Genomic DNA, 23,278 nt, shown 5'->3' on the forward strand with positions numbered 1-23,278 from the left:
GTCAATAAACAACTGTGATAACGTCCAAACAACGCTCAGGAAAAGTGCACGATCAGCCTTACGCGAAACCGTCGCCGTTGGAATGTTGTAGCTCGCACTACCGGCTCGCTAATATTGTTTTTCTAACCGGGCGTCGCTCGAATTGTGGCTGTGTTGTGCGAAGCATTTTGCGACAAATTATTTACATTCGCTGTTTTCGGTGGGTTAAAGGTTTAATGGAGGCGCATGGTACTTTTTGAACGAAAATGGGGGGAAAAGGCTAAACATTGCAATATTTCGTATAAAAAAATGCTACAAAAAACCGGAATGCCTCAGCAGGTCAGGTCGAAGCATGGAAACCTTCAGAAAAGTGGAACGGTGAAGGTTAGGCCGATATGAAAGATTGGATCTGCAGCAGGTACGACGAAGGCGGGCAGAAAGATCCGCAACGAGCGAACAGGCAAGGATGCTGCTGGGCCGTGGAAAACTCCTTTAGCCAGATGAGCTTGCTGGCAGATTTAAAGCGAAGATCCAAGACCAACCAACCGGACCCGGGCTTCATAAGACCCGACCCTAAATTATCTCGTCGATTTATGACGGTTTAGTATGTTGTTGTTTGTTTTTATTTTTGTTCTTACTCCTGCAGACCGCGTCTCGATTCTTTATTGTACGCAATATATAAACCTGCCTCGGGTGGTTGTCTGGTTGATAAAGTCGGAAAACCAACCAACCCACCTCGTATCCTTGGGCAAATAGTCGTCCGAGTTGAAGTGTTTTCCACTCGAGTGTTTAGCTATTTTTGGAGAGAGGTTTTTGCTACCCTGTTTGCTTTTGAAATTATTCTTAAAGAGGTTTAAAGGTCAAATGCTGCTCGAAATTAACTAATATTGGTTTCTAAATGTTTTCTATTTGCAGCGATCGTTATCGAACGAGAGTAACGTTGTTATAAAAGCACTCGAAACGAACGTATCGGGGAAGTATAGCTGCGAGGTGTCGGCCGATGCTCCTTCCTTTCATACAATTATAGTATCCGGTGATATGGAAGTTATAGGTAAGAGAAGCAAATTCATGGTATCCTTGTCCTCATATAAAGTAAATTAAATACCCGGAAATAGCGGTTACATGGTCAGAAAAAAACCTAACTTTTGAAAAATCTAAATTAAATTTAACCCCTGTTTGACTCTAGAAGCTTGATTGAAGTGTAACGGATTACAAAAAATATATAGTAAAAAAACAAATATGATCGGAACGGTTGGTGAAAATAAGTGATTATAAATATTAAATTGATATAAAAACAATACTAAATAATGAGACAAATAAAATAATCAACAAAATAAATAGGAAAATCACATAAAAATATAAGCAAATCGTAAAAGAAATTTTGATAAAGAACGGTGAAGTAAAGAAAGTAAAGGAGACAGATAAAAAATATAATTAAAAAAATATTGGAACAAAAGACTCATATAGAAGGAAAATAAATTTAAAAAAGATAATCGAAATTATGTTTTAACTGAATTTACAGGGTTTTCCAGTTGATAAGGCAATAGCATCCATCTTTATGGCAGGCTTCTTAGATGAAATGGCAAACAAAGCTAGTTGATATGGAAACGGCTTCGTGTGACAGGGAAATCAAACACCTTTTATTGTGATGTCTTCAGATGAAATTGTAATAGTTGCCATCGATTTTTTACACGACCTCACGGCATACGTGCCAGTACGCACAATACCAACCGCTACTATGACAATATCATCTAAGGATATTTCAGTAAAAAGTATCAAATTTCATCTAAAGCCGTTTCCATAACTACGAGCTTTGTTTGCCATTTCATCGAAGGAGCCTGCCATAAAAATGGATGCTATTGCCTTATCAACTGAAAACCCCTGTAAGAAGTTATAAAAAACAAGAAATGACTAAATGATAAAAAAGTAGAAAGCGGCAAGCGAAAACTAAAAATTAATTATATAAACTAAGAAACTTTACAAAATATTAAAATTTCCGAAGCTAATCAACATAGCAATCTAAAAACGCCCTTCATATCTGTTTAGCTTAGCCAATTATTTAATGAAACACATTACTATTATCTCCCAATCCCCCACCACGCGATACCAACCACTGCGAATAAAAAAAACCGGTGTATGCACTCCACTAACCCACCAACCAGAACCACCGCCGGAAAAACCATCAATAACGGGGCTGCAGGGCCGATACCGACCGGGCGACATCCTGCGGGGCAACTGCACCTCGATTAATTCTAAACCGCCAGCAAATCTGACGTGGACGATTAATGACATACCGGTAAGATTTATTGCCCCATCACACACACATGTACATATCGATGGAATCTCTCTCACACACACACACACGGCACCACGGGATGGATGAGAAAATCACATATTTGCCTCCGCCGCCACATGCGGTCTATTGATTTAGGGCAAAAACGCATTCATCAACATCGCCGATCGGCCAACTACGGTTGTCATGGTGTGTTTTGTATGGATGCGTGTGATGTGCGGATTGCATACTTTTTCCGTTCACGTGGCGACAGACAGCATTATGGCAAAGACAAAGGGGCGATCCGGGAGGTGTTTTTCCGCGCCGTTTGGCTTGTGTTTTTGCAGCTCGTTCGTATGAAACACAGACACACTATTTTTGCAGTACGATTTATATTAATTCTCGATAAACACTCAGCATGAGATTTTTGAACACGAATCACTCCGTTTCATCTTTAATCTCTCGATCCGTTCCTAATTTGTTGTCTCACAAAGGGGGTGCAAAAAGCGTTCGATAACCATCTACCATCCACCGGGAAGGATTTGTGTGAAGTGATGAAAAGCAAACGACTCAATCGGCGAATCATCAGTTTTGCCGATGGCGAAGCGCGCACCGGGTGGCTTTCGGTGGATGGAAATCGAATTTTTCGTAATTTTCATCCATTTCCTCCCGCTTGGCAGGAGCGGTGTCGAACGACGATTTGTAACGATGACATTGAAAGGAAAGAAAGAGAGAGCAAGAGCGAGAGAGCGTGTGATTTACTTCCCTCCGGACAGACGTTTGAGGTGGCCACCGAGACGTCAAACACGGCGTTTGCGGTTGAAAATCCCATTCGGAAGGGAAATTGAATTTACACTTTCTCCCCCATACTGGTAACGGTGAGGTGCGCACCAAAATGGATGGGCTTTTCTTGGTAAACGCACCGACGGCGTTTTTCCGACGCCATCGAACGTGTGTGTGTGAGAGAGAGATTCGCGGCCTTTATTGCTCCTCACGGTGACGATTCACTGTCAGCGGCATCGCGAATGAAGATGAGTTGTTGTTTTTTTGTCTGGCGAAGAGGCTTTCTGTGGAAAATTTAATTTCCCACCATGATTGGATAGTGTGCGTGTCATGCCGTTGAAAGGCCCCACAGCAAGCCCACGGGAATGGTTTTTGATTTTTAAAGTGTTTTCGGTGTTTTTTTTTATCGATGAGAGGTTGTTTAGTTATGACGGTACTTTCCGATAATGGTATTACAATATTCTGTGGTTGATTAAATAATCCTCGTTCTTGTTGCAGATAATACCACAGTACTACAAACAGTATCGACCGATCAAGGATACGCACACGGGGCTGGAAACATCGATTCTGGGAATCAATATTTTGGTTGCCCATGCACACTTTATCAAAGGAAAGCTTAAGGTAGGTTTGGTTCAAAACTTTCAAATGGCTCTTTCTTCCAGGTTTTTAGGTAGTTCTTCAATTCCGTCATTGCTTTTCTAAATATTCTTAATAGTAAAATGAAATAGTCCACATCTGAATCAAGAAATAACTTCAAACCTAGAATATCTGTGGATCGCTAGACATTTGAAATTCCTTCAAAAAAAAGTTGTTTTCCAGGAAATTCAAATAAGATGCTAGAAAATGGTCTAAGTTAAAAATTCAGGGTCGCACAAATGGGAAAATTTGAAATGATGATATCCTATAGATGTTGTGGATTTAAAGGAAACACTAGAATAAATCATCAGCAAGAATCCTTCCGCCCATTTTCTTGCTATGGCTTCGTTAAATATACTTGGAAAATTGGTCTAGGTGATCAGGATACTCCTCATTTTTATTATTGCTTCTTTAAATTCAATTGAACCCGACTGCTTTAAAGCAAATTGAACATGCACAGGATCAAATGGCAACTCCCGAGCTCTCCTTAGGCATTCTGAGGAGGAATTCATCTTAACATCTACCCAATAGATATTGCAAGAGAAAACAAATTTGGTCTATATTTCGGAATTTGAGGCTACCGCAATATGTATTAGAGTTCTAAGTGATGATTTTCTCCCAGTCCCAGGAAGCAAGGTATTTGATGTTAGGCCATGTTTCGATAAAGTTCTCATTACTTAGTAGTGCCCAGGAAGCTCATACCAATTCCAGACATGCCCTGTTGTGAACTGTCCTTGTACAAAAATGATTTAACTTGGACAACTCTTTACTATTGCTTCCCCACAATCTAGATTCTTGAAGATATCAATGCTTGAAAATTCCTCGTTTATATGTAAAATCTTACTTAAAACCACAACCGGAACATCCCATCCTTCTTTTCAACTACTCAAACAAATTGTCTACAAAAAACTAACCCATGCCAAGCAAATCTATCGTAAAACGAACCCGTTCCTGTAATCACTTTTCACTGCTGGCAGCGATACTATCTTGCGCTGGACAAAACCTTACCATCCGAGCTGGTTCGAGGACAGAAAAAAAAAAACCTGATGAGATTGTAATTAATATTTAACACTACGGTAAATCATCCAGAAGAAAAACAAAACGGTGGTAGAGAGAAGAAAAAAAAGAGGAAGGTAAATTAGAACTGAGTCTAACAAAGGAGTTTTCTTGCCATCCCCGGGAGGTGACAAATCTCTTCCGGAAGGACACCTGCCCTGGCTGGGAGGGGCTACAGTCCCGGTGAACTTCCCCGGTGAACGCATCTTGATGGAAACCGTGCGGCACAGGTCAGGCATGGAAAATGTTATCATTATTCTTTGCCCTTCCGCGTGACAATCATCAACCAGGGTCGGTAAGATTGCTGACGGATGGTAGAAGAGTTGTAACCCGAAGGTTACATGGAACGATCGTTTGGATGATGTTTTTTTTTTTTTGTTAGTCTTGCCGTGCAATTCTTAAAAGACAAACACTCTCTGCCTCTCGCTCAGAAAAGGAGCTCTTTTCTGATAGAGAGCAGAACAGAAAAAGAAAGACACACTCACACACAGGCGAACAAGACAAAAAAAAAGCAACGATTCATTGTCGAACAAACAAACTGAAATGGAAGCATAGCGAAAGATCCGGAACTGGGATGCGAGGATGGAGCAAGCGTTCTATCCTGCTGCAGAACAAATGCTGTTAATTAAAAGTTTAATTGATTCAAACAACGGGCTACGGTAGCCTTCCGGAACCGGAAGCTCCCGTCGACGCTTCTGGGTCCTGAGAGCGAGAGGCCAGCAGCAAGGTTCCTTCCGGTACGGCTTTCCTCGTTCTCGAGCTCTTACACTCTTACCTGGGGACCTTCGGTGTGATCCTATGGACGAGCTGGCTCAGCTCGTTCGAATAAGGGATATTGTGCTAATGCAAGGGATTTTAACACGTAGCGATGCAGTGATCCCAACCGGAAACTGCATCTGCTATGGATGCTTCCTGCCGATCAACATTGTTTCGTTTGTTATTGTTTCACCTCTTTTACGCTACCTGTATTCTGCCGGCCAATCGTTGCCGAGCAGAGCCGAACATCAACGGTAAGCAAATCGGGTATTTGTTCTTCCCTCATGGATTTTTATTGTTGATTTGAGTTGTGCTCGTTTTGAACTCCTGTTTAAGTTTAAATACAATTTGTTTACATTATAAATTATTTGCTCTTATTTCACAGCTCAAATGCCAAGCGACAATACATCAGATCTATGACGAGAGCAGCGAGTGGTACGTGGAAGAGGATCGGCCCCGAATACTGGCGACGGGCTCCTCCAGTGGCCACAATCTCAATCAAATCTATCAACACTCGGTGTACGATGGAGAGCTGCCCGATCAGAGCGATATGTATTTAACGGTCAATGGCTACAAAGGTGAGTCCCTAATAAAAACGGGCTGTAATCGTCGATTAAGATGGTTTTTTTGTTTATTGGCTTTTGATTTTTTTATTTGAATTTTTTTTTTCTTCTCTTGTCTTTGGTTATTTCATGGCTGGTGATACGCAGATTGCATACCTTCAGGACTTTTTCTCGTTGGATTATTAATTCAAATTAAATACTTCCAGGCATTTCAGGATATATTTAATGGAATTTAAGGGAGCTGAATGAAATGAGTAAATAGTTTATGTTGAATTAATGAGGAAAAAATAGCTCAGCATTCTGTCTTGTATGTGACTGGTAACTGCCAAATTTACCTTGAACACCCTGTTTTGTGACGTGAATGTCGGGCTGCGTTATTCGGCCGTGACTGATGGAATACAAATATATGCCTATTCTACGAATTAAAAAATATATTTTGGGATCCGTTTGTACTAAGCCATACAATTCGCTTCACAAAATTCCTATGTATTTACCAACCACAAGAGGTATGCAATCCGCCGAACAAATAAGAAGGAGTTTATAGTTAAAAAATGGGAAAAAAATCTATTGGTTTATTTTCAAATTGTTTGCTCCAAAATTTTCCAGAATACCAACACTTCTACACATTGTTGTAGCTCATAAATCTTCCTTTTGTAGAACCTCTTTCGTTGCACGAGAAGATCCTCACACGCGTTTCTGAAAAGCTCAGCGATTTGTCCTTGCTTCTTAGCAAACCAAACACACAAACACACACTTGATAGTTGGTGCCTAGTGCCTTGCTGTTGCACTCCGCTGGGTGCCGCACGATTAGGGCTTGTAAAACACATCCAATCGAGGCGATACGATACCCACCTCGGAAGCTCACTGCACTTTCACCATATCTGCATTTTATCGCCTCATAAATTCAACCACAAAAGTATGTTAATACAATACCCGCTCAAAAGCTTCACCGGAGCGAACCCGGCGTACCGAATCACCCCCCAATGCTAATGCTAATACGGTTGCGATACGTGCGGAGTAAGTATTGCTTTCAACACACCAAACCCAAGTGCATCAAACAGTGCGCGATGCACACGCTTCGGGACACACTTTGGCCGAATGGGTGAAACACACTCTTGTCTTGTCCTTCGAATGCACCGAACGTTTTGGGTGAGCTCTCCCCAAGACCCGTGCATCCTTGCCGAGATCCACACAATCCACCGGAAAGTGCACACATTCCTGGTGCATGTCCCAATTTTTGGATGGCCCATTTACTGGCCCTGGTTTCCCGGGTTCGGTCGAGGGGTTGTCTGGTGAACGATATTAAATATAAATCATTACCGGAAATGGATGCCGAATGGTTGTCTTTCCCTCTCGCAGGACACTCAGTCATGCGTGGTTTTGTGCACAATGTTTCGGTGGGAAGCTTTGAGCGGTTTTAAGCGAGGAAAGCAGAAGGAAACATCTTCTACATCCAGGCAAAGAAGAGTGTTGTGTTTGGTTGGGTGTTTTGAGTGTGTTGTGAGGGTTTTTTTTGGCGGGAAGAAGAAGAGATTGTGTGAAAAATGGTCACAATAATTCATGTTTCCGGCGCTGGTTGAATGTGGTGAAAAGGGAGTTTTGTTCAGTTTTGTGGTTCGATGTAAGCTTCCGCGCTTCTGATGATGCATCACTGGGGCTTGAAGATTCTTCTTGTTAAGCTTATCTTGCTTATCTATTCTGTTGTAAAAATCTTTGTGAGTTTGGGCTTGAATGTCTGTAAATACTCAAAATTGCAAATAAAATGAATTCAAAGAGATTCAAACCCTTAAAGTGTACTAAAATGCAAAAGTTTACCAGAGATTGCATAGTTTTAGGCGCCTTTTAACTTAGATATTGTAATATTGGCTGATTCTGCATTTTTGACTCACAATTGATTTGATTTTATTGCATTTCATCCAGTCAACAAAGGAATTTTGTGCTAATCCTTTTACTACTACCAGGATGATCCATATCTCCTTAAGCAATTGATTCCACCGATCGGTTTCCTTCAACCGATTGGTATGATTTTGTGAGGTTAAATTGTTGCACCAGCATCAATCAACCCTCCCAGTCTATGCATTCCTTTAAACCCATCAACCCATTTCGCTTTCCCGCTATAAAATAGACCCCGAGGAATTCCCTACGAGATGCTGCCAAATAATTTCCCGTTCAAATACATTCAGACAGCCAATCGGTTTCGATTTTCTTTGAATATCTTTCCAATTTTATGCCGTACCCTCGCCGAACGGTTTTCCCCCAGGGACCGCTTCCGAAACGTCAAAATTCATCCCTTTTTATTCTGTCCAGTCGTAATAGGGAAACAAAGAAAGCAAGCCCCGTAAGGCGGCAATGGACATGTGCGGTGTGCGGTTAAGATGATATAACCGACCGTCTTCCTTCCGAAATTGGTAAAACTCAGTTTCAAATGGCTGCTAGAACCAACGTTTCGAGCTCATCCGTCCGAGACCGGAAAACCCCAAACTCGTTGCAGCAAACGTTCGGATAGGCTGCCCTCGAAGTGGTCCAATAGTTGTGGACCACTTCGGTCGGGAAGGCGGCCCAAGGACTAATAAACCTTTCAAACCTAGCCTAGTTGCACCAGCCTCGGAAAACCCTTCCGGACGGGTTTTGAGAGTTCCGAAACTCATTCAACCAGTTCGCCCCCAATCATACTGCAACGCTCGCCGTTACTTCTCCCTTCCTTGCCGACATTGTGCATGTATGTCCAGTTACGTTCGGTGCAAGATTTTCGCCCACCATCGGTGCTATCCTGTCCTGGGGTAGGGCGTCGTTTTGATTCGAAAAGCGGTCGGTGGAAAATTATACCATTTATACCAACCGGCCAATGACCACCACCATTACAAGCTTCCGGGGGAAACTCCTTTCGCAGTGTCTTAGCCGGTGTCGAGTTCCGGATGACAGAAGTATCCCACAAGACCGACAGGAGCGGAGTTTCTTCTCAGTTTTATGGATCATAAGTTTCACCACAAGCAGCCGAAGCACAACCTCGTCCGTGCCGTACCTAACCTCGTACCCCGAGCCGTAACTTGACCAGAGTGTTACAGGCCGATTGAAGGAGTGCTGGAGGAACTATCTTTGAAGTTCATTGCGAATTGGATACCTCACTGTAATCAAATAACCGATGCAGACAAAAACATATACCGTATTTATGATTTGAATATCCGCCAGCGAAAGTTGCCCAGGGATAAGATGGTTCCCATGGTCCTGTACCGTGCCGCGGGCCAGGCGGAAATGGAAGGTCATAGATTTGCGAACCAAACCAACGAACGAATCGAAAGGGTCTGTTGGGAAGGTGGTAAAATGGAACGGAAAACAGTTTCTTTATTGCAGCGCATTGATGGGAAGGCAATTCGGAAGTTTCTTTGTGGTTGAAATGGGAAGAAATGAGAGGTTGCTTGTGAAGGGATATTTTGGAAAATCGGAGAAATGTATAAGGGCAATTTAGATTATTTCAATTAGCCTTGAAGTTTTTCGCATATTATCTTTAGTCGAAGAGCCGGAAAAAAGGAAAATATACGTGAAATATCATATTCATAAGCTAAATATCTCTTTATGGCGAGACATGCTTTTAATAAAACATATGATTGCATACTTTTAGGCGTTTTATGAGAATAATCGTTTGAAGTCCATCTAACCTTTAATTTTCAGTTATTTTACGCACGATATTATTAAATCCATGCATTTCAAGCATTTTTCGACACAAATTAAAGATATTCCACCTCACTAATGCGTTTTTATTACTTTTCTTTCCTTTTTAGCGGATAAATCACCAACGTCCTCATCGTCCGCGACCCAGCAGGTCGGTGCGTACGTGAAGGTGGGCTGGATTGCATTCTACATCTGCACCATCTGTACCGTGCTACTTTACTCGCTGCGGATCGGAATCTCCTGACTGTACAACCTGAAGGAAGTGATTAAAATATAAGCCGGTGGACGTGTGGATGTACACAGGAATTATGTTGCCGTACTGTAGCGCTTCCCCGGGAAAACCCAATTTTCCCCCCGAACAAAAAGTCCCGAAAAATACACGCGAAAGTCTCGTTAATTGGGTGGGTGGTTGTGAACTCCCAACCGAACGCCTCCACTAAACCGCCAAACTAAAGCCTGCATGCAAGCGAACGAATAATAATGCCTTGTAGGATGGATTTCACTAATGGATGAATCGCACACAGTCAAACACTCACCTACACGCGAACACTATAGAATTGGCCTGATCTTGTAATGTTAAGCTTGCGGAAATCACAACGATCGCTTGTAAAACTGAGTAGAAATGCGTTAGGAGAGTTGTTAGTTTGAATGTTTTAAGCATCAGTTGCGTTTAGTTTCACTAGCGTCCTGGACGAAATTGCGGGCGGCAACCCCCGTTTCGTTTCGAGGGACTTCAGCAAAACACAGCTAACAATACCTGTACATATGCTAGCGAGTAAGTAGTTCCAGGTGGTAAATGTACACTAGTGAGGTAAGGAATGGAAGAATGTAGAAGGTTCAAAAAAGGTTTTTAAACAAAAACAAGAACAAAACTCCCATTTACAGCAAATAATGGGCTAAAAGCGTGTAGCAGCAGATCAGGTAAACAAATGTTGAAAAATCAAAAGAAACACACACATGTAAATGAAACAAGATAAACAAAGTAGAAAAAAAGTATAAACAAAGTGTATATAGTACTAAAACTCGATCAATCATGCATTTGTTGGAACACCAACCGTGAATGTGTGGAGAAAGAAAAAAACCCAACAGAATGTAACAAACTGTATTAGGCACGGTAGCTGCTGGCACGATGGCTCGTCATCGTGCTCATTTTGTATTGGTAAATGTGTGAAGCAGACTAAGCGTTGAGGTGGATTGTCGGGTTGCAAATTTAAACAATAAAATTCGTATGTTAAAAAAGAACGATGGCAGTGTTTTTCTGTTTCTTTTACTTATTTTCTAATGAATTATAGTGCGATACAGCTCATAAATGTTTGCCTTCTTTGAATTTTATCTCTTTCGAAAGGTGCTATTTGAATCATCTGTAAGATCTGGTCGTATTTCTGATGAGTACATTTTTTTATTCTAAAGAATATGTTTACTTTTTCCAATACGAGTTGAAGCCACAATAAACATTTTTTTTTTTTTTGGAGAGTTTGTTATCAAAGTTTTAGTTTAAGTTTAGTATTTATTGTCTAATATACGCAGTTAGACCGCATGGGGCGGTCCGGTGGTCGAGGCGACAGCGGCGCCGGTCTTCACACGGCAGGGCCGGGGTTCAAATCTCATCCAGACCGCCTCCCCGTACGAAAGGCTGACTACTTTTCTACGGGTAAAATTAAGTCACAGAAAGCCAGAAATGGCAGGCCGAGACCTCTCGAGGTTGTAGTGCCACAGAAGAAGAAGAATACGCAGTTGAAGAATCAACCATTCATAGACTAACCAGTCTTTTAATACCTATAAAGTTCAGAGCCGATTTCAAATACCATCCAGGTTACACTGGGCTCTGGACTCTCCAGCTACAGGGACTTTATAGTAATGAAGGCTGTTGGTCAAGATGCTGGATTCTTGAATATTATAAATCCTCTTTACAATCAGCTGTCTATAAGGTTTTGAAACAACTGCGATATGAACAACTGAATAAAGAACAACCAATGATGGATATGGATTGGTGGCTAATCTGAAACACCCAAGTCGACGATCAAATCAGAGAGAGAGAGGATTCAACGAATCTGTAAGATACGTCTGAGTTTGTGGCCCTTGGATAGTATTAATGTTCATTTAATCCTAGCAAGGTATTTTTCTTCTTCTTCTTTCTTGGCCTATTGACCTCTTAAGCTCATACCTGCCATTTCTTACTTACTAGGCTTATTGATAATTGGATAGTCAGTCCTCGCAATAGGGGAACGGCTCAGATGAGATTTGAACTCCAAGTCACGTCGTGTGAATACCGGCGCCGCTGTCGCTATGTTTTTTTTAAGCTGTTCAAAATTCACCCCTAAGTTTCCGTTGGCCGTAACAAAACTTTTAAATTGGTCAGAGGGTGAAGTAGTCAAACTTACCAGAAGTACTATACAGCAATGAATAACCAACTGACAGAAAGAAATATAAGTTCCATAATAAGGTTTAGGGTGGTCCGGTGGTCGAGGCAACAGCAGCGCCAGTCTTCACACGGCAGGACCGGGGTTTAAATCCCATCCAGACTAACTCCCTGTACCCAGGGCGGACTACTTTCCTAGGAGTAAAATCAGGTCTCAGGCAGGCAAAATAGCAGGCTTAGATCTCGCGAGGTGGTAATTTGAAAAAAAAGAAGAAGAGGAAGAATAAGGAAAATTAGATATACGGCCTGACCGTCACCATGTGAAATTAAAAAAGAATATGGAAAATACCTTTTTTGAAAATTTGATATAATTCAATAAAAGATGACATTAAAATTAAAAACATAAATGTTTTTCATTGCAATAGCAATAAATTCCAATGAACCATTGTTACTTGGCGGAGTCCTTGATCAAGGCCTTTGATATGTCTTTCTGGCTTCCTTGACTGAGTTTACCCGCAGTTGGATAGACTAGAATGTTATACAGAAATCCCAAAATCTCATTTCTTTTTACTCTTATTTAATATCCTCGACTTTCAGTGTCAAAAACACAATACCTTAACACCTTTCTTTAGATTTAAAAATGATTTGATTTTATAATTATTTGTACAGACTCACTTACGTTCGAAGATACGATCGTGTTTATAATTTGAAAGTCACAATGAGTTGCTTCCAAACCATTTTTTAACTAAAAGACGTTTACCATGAAGATCTACTGGAGTTTTAAGATAATGTGGATAAGAAGGTTTATTAAAATTGCTTTTTTTTAATGTGACTTTTAGTGCTCTTGTTTTCCTCCAGCTTGCTTTTGGTGTATTAATTTCATATTGATCCTTTACCTGATAACATTTAAACTTAAATTTGTCGAAAACTAGCTCTCGGTGTCATCTTCTCAAACAGCATCATCCGATATTGAACAAAAAATCTTAATTAAATGAAACAGAATCGCCATCATCAGTCATTTTTTCCCCCGCTAGATAAGCACATGTAACAAAAACAAGCGAAAAAACAAATTCGCTTCTGCACGTCACCTTCACACGCACTCGCCGTGAACGAACAAGTGTGCCCGGTAGTTAATTAAACGAGCTCGCTCGCTAAAACGGCTTAATCAAAGTCCGGACTAGAATGACACTTCAATTAACAAAGCTGTCGCACGGTGCAGCCGGTGGGTGCAGACAGTCTCTCTCTCTCTGTCTCTCTCGCTCTCCCTTTCTTTTTTAGTGTTCAATTTCAGTTCCTCTTTTTTTATTGCTCATCGAGATCCTGTTTCTTGTTGTTGCGCTTCGTTATCGACATGTTACACATTTGACGTGTGAGCTCGTTTATTACATGTGCCCTGCTTTTTCCATCCCTGTTTTGATGATGCACACAGGACATGGTCAACACTGGATGAAGGCAATGTCCTTTCCGGCATCAGGACACACGGCTTAGATGCATGATTTTTCATCTAAAGTAAGCTGTTGATTGCTTTTCGCGTGGAGCAGAAGGCTGGTGACATCCAGCTCTATTATATTATCGTGTACGATGAGCGCCTCCGGGATGAAGAGATTTAAAAATAGTTCCATGAAATATTGAAGTACATTTTTTAAGTAGGATTTATGATATCACAAACCCCTGCAATTACCACAGTTGATCCAGCATGCGATTCAGCACACTTACCCTAACTACTAAAGATAAGGATGTAAACTTACAGCTTAACATTTCGATTATCTTTGTGTGTGTGTGAGTAACTCACGCACTAATCCATCTCCCGTGTGGCACTCACCAGCCTAATCGGATCGCATCACACCGTCCGGCCCATGCAGACACTCAGTTCAAAACAGATCGCCGGTGCGATCGCAATGTAAAGATCGATCCAATCGCATCACTATCCGAGTCACCCAAGTACAAGTAGATTTTAGAGAACAGTTTACAAAAGGCCCATCGATGCGTGGATTCTATGTAGACCATAGACGACTCTGAAGCCACGCACGTGAGAAGATACCAAGCTAGTGCTGTAAGTGTGAAGGGGCTCTCCATCGAACGTTCACTTGTTCCATCGTACGCATCGGCATTGCAAAAGTACGATAAAATAGCAAGCGAACGAGCGAAAGAGAGAGAAACCGCTTCCTTTTGATAAGGAAGCATCGATCAAGTTACTTTGTGGTGCCGTTTTTCGGTGGCGTTGGCACGTGAAGCTGCTGGTGTGGTAACAAAGGTAGCGCAATAGGGTGATAGTGTGTTGCGGCAGTGAGAAAAAAAAGATGGTGGCCGTTGGACATTGAGCTACCACTACTACCACGAGTGTGATTGAGTGACTGACTACGAGCCGTGTCTACGGACCTGGACAGACACAGCTGCTTGGTAAGGAGTGCATTAATGGAAAAGGATTTTGTGAGGTAAATATTCTCGTGTTGCGTGTGTGTGTGTGGGTGATCGAGATTGATCATGGACAGAGTGGGAAAGAGAGAGAGAGAGCGAGAGAGAGCGAATGTGGATGCTGCGTTTTCGGCTCTGTGTACTAATACTAAGGTGGTGTTTTGCTCGTTCCATGTGGAATAAATGTGCGTAACGGTTTTAGTACAAGTTTGTGTGAAATAGTTTGTTTTCGTACCAAACTAAGAAGGGGCCGCCGGGTCAATGATCTTACCCTTGGGTCAACGATCGATCGGCGTGATGATTAATCTGAGGTGCAAGTGCAAGAATTCGGAGTGTTTTGAAGCTGTAATGGGAACAATAAATAATTCTAAACATGTGTTGATGCAATGAACTTTGATGAGGGAATTTTAATAAGGATTTTTAAGAATGAATAAATCAGATTCTGATTTTGAAATAATGAATCTGGCTATCATATATTATTTTAAACAGTTTTAATTTTTTTATTAGTTTATTTTTAAAATACATAGATGGTGCTTTAAGTGCTTCTCTTCATTCATCAACTAAATAAGGTAATTTAGGATATCTGAGTAAAGAAGAAAGCAAAATGGCTCTCACTGTTAGCCCTAGCGAAAGGTCCTTCATCCTCAAGAAATAAATAAACCTTCTCCGAATTCCTAAGGCTCCTAACGAGACCGAGCAATTTTATATTATGACTCGACATAATTATCGAGTTCCGGTTGATTTGTTTGATTTATTAACATGAAATTTGTTTCAGTATTTTGATTCATCATAATTGCCTATATCAACGCTGATTGGGTAAAAGTCTCATCATAATTATAGGCCACCATCTTGAGAGCAGTAGTAAGACAGCAGTTTTTATCTACGTCTAATTGGAATCAGCCTAGCTTTATCCTGATCCAGATGCAAACGCATCACAAATAATGTGCATCACCCGTTGCACCAAGCACATCCACAAAAAATCCATCCTTCCATCCATCCATTTCCAACCAATTCACAGACACAGACCAATTGATCGATCGATCGACACGCCTCTCGGCTTTCAGCCATCCGAATTCGGCCATTTATTACTTTACAAATGAAAACGTATAAATCTAGCCACCGTGCCTCAAAACTGTTACAAATTGCCTTCGCCGGTTATTAGTCACTCGTTAGTGTGTGGCGGGGGGGGCCTTTTTCTTTCTCTTCCCGGAAGCCACCGAAGCGAGCCTGCAATGATGCGCACTGTCCGGTGAAAAAAAGCCAACCATGGCGGTTAACATGGACGCCTATCGTGTTGCATCCGCGTCGAAAGGGTTTGAACCGAACCGAGAGTGTGGTGAATTGCTGGCATCCTCCAGCAAAATGGGGAGCGCGGAGGTGTTAGAAGGAAAAATAGAACAGAGCCATAGAAGCTGCCTACGGGCCGCTAAACAACGGGCAGTTCTGGGCCATAGGTTCGGGGAAAATCGGTAGCGAGGACCTACGGCTGACTGAGGAGTTGTCGGTATGATTTATGTGTTATCTGATAATCGCTATCGCGTTCGTTTGGGGTACGGTTTATGATGTGATGATGTTTTTTGCTTCCATTCGCTGACTTTTCCTGAAGCGCATCCCGTTTTCCATGGTAGAGGGATGGTACCAGCGATTCTAGAGCGATTCTAGAGCTTTTTTTTGGACTGTATGGCTGTTGTCTTTGCTTTCAACACTATCAGTCAGGGGGATGATTTGTTTTTGAACGAGGTGAAAGCTCGTCAGGGTGTGAAAAAGGATTAAAAGGGGTTGAAAAATTGCAGCAGATAAACAGGGCCCGTAGTTTGGAGTCCTGCTTGCTAGAAGAATGGTTATGAGTCATGTGTGTCATGTTTTCCGAGCCAAGATTGATCTAATTAGCCTATTTACTGCTTTGCACTTTTATGTACTCAGCACTCGGAAAAGCCTCCGTCCCCTCTTGAACTTAGTAAGTTGATGTTTCCTTGTTTATTCTCGTTATTAAAAAAATATAAATCAATCATGCAACATGGTTTCTACCATCAAAATCATCGACTTCCTAGCCAATATTAATAAAACCATCAAACGCTTAGAACAATCCCGCAGTAATGATTTTTCTTTGGATTTTTTAATTTCCGGTACTCGTCCCCCACGAATATCCTGCCAAACAGTGCGGTAGACGACGCTTGAGCAAACCCCAGTGTAACCAGCCAAATTTTGAAGACTTTGACCACGTTTTGATGGACATCCGATGCGAGTAGCGCAACGACGCAGACCACAGACAGACATCACTCACGCAGCGTGAATATTGTGGCACAAAGTGACATTACGCTATTGTACCGTCCATCCGACCTTAGCTTTTTGATTTTGAAAAGCATCATCCCGCTACCCAAAACTTCCTCCACCACTCGGTACTGGCTGGTTCCAGTTGCCCTTTGCCTGATATAATTGTACTGCAAGCTCAAGCTAACAGAATCTCGCAGGAACCGGAACCGGTTTGGTGTGCAAAATGATGGCATCCTGTTCGTCCTTTAATAAGCACATCTTTCTGAATGGGGGACCGCCGAGCGAGACGACGAGCGAGATTTCGTCGGTGGAAAGCGATTGGGGCGATCTGCGACTGATAGCGGCGCAGCTGGGCGTTGCCAATCCGGACGATCTGCACGTCGAGCGGTTCAAGGTGGACCGGCAGAAGCTGGAGGATATGATAAAGGGTAACTTTAAAGTCTTGTTATGGAAGATGGAGCGACTTAGTACAATTTTCGGTTTTGATTCTAGTGGAAACATATTCAGAGGGAATGAATAGTGCAGAGGAGTTCTTCACGAATGTAAGTATTGCCTCTTCGATTCTTTCAAGCCATTACTAATCTTTTCCTCAAAACGGTTTAGATAATGAAGGAAACCACCACCTATGTCAGCTGGCCGTGCCGGTTGAAGATTGGCGCGAAGACGAAAAAGGATCCTCACATTCGGATCGTTGGCAAGATGCCGGACGTTCTGCGGGCGAAGGATAAAGTGATGTCCCGGCTTGACTCCAGGGTAACTTTTCTCTTATGGCTCCGTAAACCAAGAGGATCACTGATTTTTCTTGAAATCGCCCATCCAACAACAGGGTAGCCGCGTGATCATGAAGATGGACGTGTCGTACACGGACCATTCCTTCATTATTGGGCGCGGCGGCAACAACATCAAGCGGATCATGGAAGAAACGACAACCCACATCCACTTCCCGGACTCGAACCGTTCGAATCCGACCGAGAAGAGCAATCAGGTGTCGATGTGCGGCAGCATCGAGGGTGTCGAACGGGCGAGATCGTTGGTTCGGAACTCGACCCCGCTGCTGATTTCCTTCGAGCTGCCAATTCTGGCGCCGGGCAAAACGCCGCCGGACAATGATACGCCGTACGTGAAGGAGGTTGAGGCCGAGTTTAGTGTGCAGGTGATCTTCTCCACCCGGCCGAAGCTGCATTCGTCGCTGGTGCTGGTGAAGGGTTCGGAAAAGGAAGAGCGGATGGTGAAGGAAGCTACGCGACGGCTGATGGATCTGATGTGCGAGAATATGGCGGTGAGTAACAGCAGTTCAGTAGCTAGAAATTGTTTGCTATGTATCCAATGGAGAGAAGAACTTAGAACTTGGTTTAGTGATCTTAAATTGATTTAAATATTCATAAGGACCATTCTTGTCCTGAATTGATTGCATAATAAATTTGGCCTTATTGAAAAACGAAGAGGTCAAACTGAACATACATTCATAAATAAGTAAACGTTCCTTAGGCACTAAATGGCTTCCGGCACCAAGAACCCCAGGGCATACACAGCATTCGTCCCCGCAACTGGCATGTCTAACTGCAATAAATTTATTTACAGAGCCAAATACCGGTGCAGATGCAGCTCGAAATCTCGACCCAGCATCACCCGATCGTGCTCGGCCGGGCATCGAGCAATTTGCGGGAAATTATGAACCGAACCGGTACACAGGTAAATGTCCAATCGATATTGAAAACGGTCGTTCGGTGGCTGCTTCGTCCGTCCGGCCGAACTACACACCGACGATAATGATGATGATGTTACGAGCATCGGAGTATAATACATCCGTTTTTCTCCATCCCACCGCTTGCTCTCGTGGGATTTCCCACAATGCAGATAATGTTCCCGGATGCAAACGATGTGAACATCAAGCCAATCAAGCGCTCCCAGGTGACCATAACCGGTTCCATCAACGGCGTCTACCTCGCCAGGCAGCAATTAATTGTAAGTGGGGAGTGGGAGTGCACATTTCCCCTCCCGTTTCCTTCTAACTCGTACGGTATCCTTTTCTTTCCACCGCAGGGAAGTCTACCGATCGCGCTCATCTTCGACTATCCGGAAAACACGGTCGATTCGGACGAAATTACCAAGCTCATGCTAACGCACGACGTGTTCATCTCTGTGCGCCAGAAATCGCGCCAAAGTACGCTCTGCATCGTGATCAAGGGTATCGAGAAGTTCATCGCCAACATTTACGAGGCACGTCATCAGCTGCTCAAGTGTTCCGGGCCGCGTGTTGCCGCTGAAGTACCGCGCACGTACTTTGGACCGAACGAACACCCGCAACAAACGACTCAGAACATATCGGCACTGTTGGCAGGACCGATTGCACCACCGATTTCCCCACTGTCACCGATAAATGCACTCTCGTTCGTCGGATGGCCTTCCCCGACGTCGGCCGCATCGGCGGCTGCGGCTGGCTTACCCACCGCGGACTACGCATTCGGTCACATGCGAGGACAGTTCCAGAATTTCCATCTACACGGTTCACCCAAGCTACCGTCACCGCATCATCAACAACTGCTGCCACTGTCACTTCCGCCCGGGCTGGATCGTACAATCGCCGGCGGCTCCTCGGCTGGTAAGCTGTCCCACCTATCTAGCCCACATCTGTTGTCGGTTCCACCGGGTGGAGGTGCTGGTGGTGGATCTTTCCTGCAAAACCAACAACATCCGCACCATCATCACCATCATCAGCATTCGGGCCATTCGCACCATCAGCGCAACCAGCAGCAGCCGGTACTTTCGAACGGGAACTGTTCGACTTCGACCAGTCTTACGGTCAGTCAGAACAGCAGCCACAATGACATCCACTCGAGTGGGTACCAGAGTCTGAACTGTTCCAGCAACTCGCTGGATCAACAGTACCAGAGCAACTCGTCGACGGGAGGATCGGTCGTGTCGCAGGTGTCCTCGAATTCGCTCCTGAACAGCTCGCCAGATCATCAGAGCCCGGGCGTATCGGGAACGAGTGGATTGAACCGTTGCCGGCTATCCGTTTGCACTCCCGAGAGCCCACACTATCAGTCGGATATGGAGCAACGAACGCCGCTAGCGTTTGAGCAGAAGGTAAGAGCCCTCTGGCGTGAAATCGCACAAGTAAGACACTAAGGATAAGTGTTCTGACAAGTAGCTTTTTGAACTTCTCTCTATGATTTGAGAGTTCCTCCCGGTGGACGCGCGCACGCATCTTAGTTAGAAGAGAACTTTGAGGTCTCTCCAAGATAGCGAGTCATACTTTGACCCGTATGCTATACCAACCATTTCTCTATTTCCAGAGCTCCCTAAACGACAAGTTCCTGTTCAACCTTGACCCGCGAGTTGTGGCCGGTTACAAGGCGATGCACATGTCACCGCAACAGGGCGAAGTTCGCACACCGACACTGTCCTGGCAGGGGCTAGGATTAAGTCAGTCGTCCCCAGCCCCACTCGAGGCGTGCGATCTGAGCTGGGCCAACACGAGCAGCTCGAGCGGCAGCGGTGGCAACGGGGCAGCCAACACCAGCACCAGCAGCTCGAGCAGTGGGGCGACCGAATCGCGCCACAATCTGACGACCACCATGATCGAGGTGACGCCACGGCATCAGCGCGAACAGATGGCCCAGTACAACGACGTCACGACCATACTGACCGGTCTCGGGCTGGAGCATTACATCAAGAACTTTATCAACGGTGAAATCGATATGACCGTCTTCCAGACGCTTACCGATCAGGATCTGCTTAATTTGGACATTAAACCGCTCGGTGCACGGCGCCGCATACTGATGGCGATACACGATTTGAGCGCACGGCCGGGCAGTGGACTGTTTGGCTCGTCGGCATTGTCACCGTCCGGGCTGCCACTGTCACGATTCTCCGGATCGGCAGCACCCGGTGCCGAGAGGCGTAGCTCCAGTGGACAGTAGAGCGGTGCGGAGAGTGTTGTGGAACGGGGCGAAGTTTGCTGGCTGCGAGCACTTGGAGCAGAACAAAAAATTAAACGCTCGTTTAATTAATAGTTTTCTTCCAAAAAAAAAAGTCCAACAAACCACGGCAAACCAAGATGTTCGATTGGTGCAAGATTTGTCACCCGGAATGTCTTACAATTCTGCTTGCTGAAGGAGTTTAAAATCCGTACATCTCACGTTGCAATGTCCAACTGTGTCACAGCTGTGGTTCGCTTCAGTGGAAGTGAAAATTTACGCTCTGAAACCACCCCAGAGAAAAAAGAAAGCCCTGCATCGTCTCAAAGCGTAAAGATAAAAGGCTTCGAAAACGGAGCAGAAAACCGGAAGCCACCCGCTTTCGATTCGATTCTCGGTGCCGGGTGCTTGATTTGAAACGGGAAGCCACCGCCAACTGTTGACCAAATGAGACAGTCACAAAAGTACAAAGAGCGGCACGAATTCAAACTGACACGGGCGGATGTTGCGGACCGAATGTTGCCGCGTAGAGCAAAAGCGACGACCCGACAGCAGGAAGACGGTACAATAATTGCAATTAAATGCAACTGCATCCGCTCCGTTAATCCTGTTTGTGGAACACACCGGCCAGGATCAACGCTCAGCTCAGCCCGGTCACTGGCGTGGGAAGGAAACGGACCACGAACAACAACAAAAAACACACACATAAAGTCACACTGCTAGTCAACCACCCAACAACCCCCGCAGGAGTCACTCGCCAGTCTCGCAAGACAAGACAAATCCCCGGAGTCGCTTTTATACTTCAAATTCTGTTTTAATTCCATCTCCGGTGCTTAAGCAACACGAGCAACACGAGCTTTTAAGTGCAATGAGACGTGTGTCTCCGAGCCTCCGTTTTCCAACCACGCCGAAGCGTCCAACGTTACTTCCTTCCCTGTGGAAGCACCAAGCGCCATCTAGCGGCAAACGTTTGAAGCTGCGCATTCGTATCGGAGTAGTAGGAAGCCGATAGCAGCAGCAGCAGCAGCTAGAATCGTGGAAAAATTTAACAACTGCGCACCCTTCCACAACCTTCCCTCTGCCCCCTTCGAGCTCATCCACACCCTCTCGTTATGATCCTTACAGCTCGCCGTGCATCTACAGCTTCTAATTGCATGCCTTTCATATAATTGCATTGATTTTAATTTTGAATAGATACAAAACCGCACCACTACACACAGTTCAGTTCACACAGTTGCACTGCTTTCGTTCCGTTCCTCGGGTGGCATGTGACGCGAAAGCAGCAAAGTAGCGAAACGCCCAAACGTAGAGCCAAACACGCCGAGAAGCGTTGAAAATAATTTATTTAATTCTCTTTCATGATGTTTGGTAGGAGCAATTCTTTCGATTCACTAGCTGAAGCATCACGAGCAAAAGAAACAGGCGACGAGGCTTTGCTTGTGGCGTGGCGTTTAGATAATGAATGAATTTCCGCAAACCCCGTGGTTGGGGACGGTTCATCAGCAGACAGTTCTTTAGAATTTTGCGTTCCGTAGCTCACCGGATTTGCCTACCGGGTGACAAATTTAGTTGACACGTTGCTTGAGGTGCAAAACCCGGGTCGCCACCGAGAGGCGAAGAAGGATTTCCCACCACGAACTCTGTGTGTGCGTGTGTGCGGTTCGGTACTGTATGTGTTTTGTTGTGTTCATTATCACTTTATTTTCCTTTCTTCCATTTTATCCATTAGAACTATAATTTTTGCACTGCATTCCTTTCAAGATTTTTTCCCCCCTGCTTTTGCACCTTTCCGAGAGATATTTTGTCAAGTGCATGCGTTTAAGTTTTTCTTCTACGTTTCTTTTTTCCTTCCGCGAGGAAAACGTTAAACAAACCTAGCTCGTTGTTTGCACGATCCCCACTCACCCTTCCCGAATAGCCTAGAATGTATGGAAATTGTTGAAGCAATTGTTCTGAAATTATTGTTAACAGAAGAAGATAAAAAAGAGTTACTGCATGCTTTACAAGAAAGCAACGCCCGTCGCCGTTTTGCCTTTAGGTCATCCGAAACCTTGCGCACGCTTTTCAATCACGCTGTAATGCTTCTGCTTTTCATACAAATCTCGCACATAGCTTTCCCAAATCGAACCGCACGGAGTTGTAGGATGGAACTATTTAATTACTTTCTACCCTGGCGCCTGGATTGTCCCGGCACGAAGAAAAGCTTTTCGTACGACGTGTACGAGACGCGAACCAGTTGTTCTGGAGCGGTACACCCGGCACCCAGGAATGTACCCGCAACTGTCAACGGGATTAATAAACTCTATCATTTCAGTTTAAGCCCAACCACGAACCCCCATTTCGTTTCTCAAAACAACACCGAAACGCAATCAGCAGGAAGCTAATTGAACCGCGGCACACGAACACGAAACGATGGCGGGAAGAAAATTGTTATTGAGCTACGGAACGGATCTTCGGTGTACACGGACATTGCGGACGGCAGTGCGGAACAGGTATTTCTGGTGCCGGTCGAGCAGGTGTCGCAGAAACCGTAAACCATCGGCGAGATGATATAATTAGCGTTGGTGTTGTTGTTGCTGCTGCTGCTGCTGTG

The 23,278-nt window shown here is 44.1% G+C and overlaps 2 protein-coding genes across 9 annotated transcripts in view; both read left to right on the forward strand.

The window, feature by feature from the left end:
* The window catches only part of LOC118513227, a 45,907-nt gene extending 34,951 nt beyond the window's left edge, over positions 1-10,956 (forward strand). For all 7 annotated transcript variants that reach the window (XM_036058755.1, XM_036058759.1, XM_036058754.1 and 4 more), the window contains 5 exons: positions 895-1,030; positions 2,142-2,275; positions 3,533-3,655; positions 5,868-6,060; positions 9,825-10,956. In XM_036058755.1, coding sequence (XP_035914648.1) covers positions 895-1,030; positions 2,142-2,275; positions 3,533-3,655; positions 5,868-6,060; positions 9,825-9,958 — 720 coding nt within the window. In that variant the 3' untranslated portion in view covers positions 9,959-10,956. The remainder of the gene's footprint in view (positions 1-894; positions 1,031-2,141; positions 2,276-3,532; positions 3,656-5,867; positions 6,061-9,824) is intronic.
* Positions 10,957-13,928: 2,972 nt separating this feature from the next.
* LOC118513459 (protein bicaudal C) lies at positions 13,929-22,695 on the forward strand. 2 transcript variants are annotated; one of them, XM_036059227.1, is made up of 9 exons: positions 13,929-14,508; positions 16,648-17,190; positions 17,255-17,304; positions 17,366-17,515; positions 17,589-18,041; positions 18,344-18,454; positions 18,620-18,727; positions 18,806-19,852; positions 20,062-22,695. In XM_036059227.1, exons 2-9 carry the CDS (start codon positions 16,986-16,988, stop codon positions 20,686-20,688), a joined length of 2,751 nt encoding a protein of 916 aa, XP_035915120.1. In that variant the 5' UTR covers positions 13,929-14,508; positions 16,648-16,985; the 3' UTR covers positions 20,689-22,695. The 2 variants fall into 2 exon arrangements, with proteins under 2 accessions (XP_035915120.1, XP_035915121.1); XM_036059228.1 differs by having other exon boundaries at positions 13,929-14,473; positions 20,062-20,688.
* The last annotated feature ends 583 nt before the right edge of the window (positions 22,696-23,278 follow it).

The sequence above is a fragment of the Anopheles stephensi genome, chromosome 3, assembly GCF_013141755.1.
Source record: "Anopheles stephensi strain Indian chromosome 3, UCI_ANSTEP_V1.0, whole genome shotgun sequence".
Classification (NCBI taxonomy): Eukaryota; Metazoa; Arthropoda; class Insecta; order Diptera; family Culicidae; genus Anopheles; species Anopheles stephensi.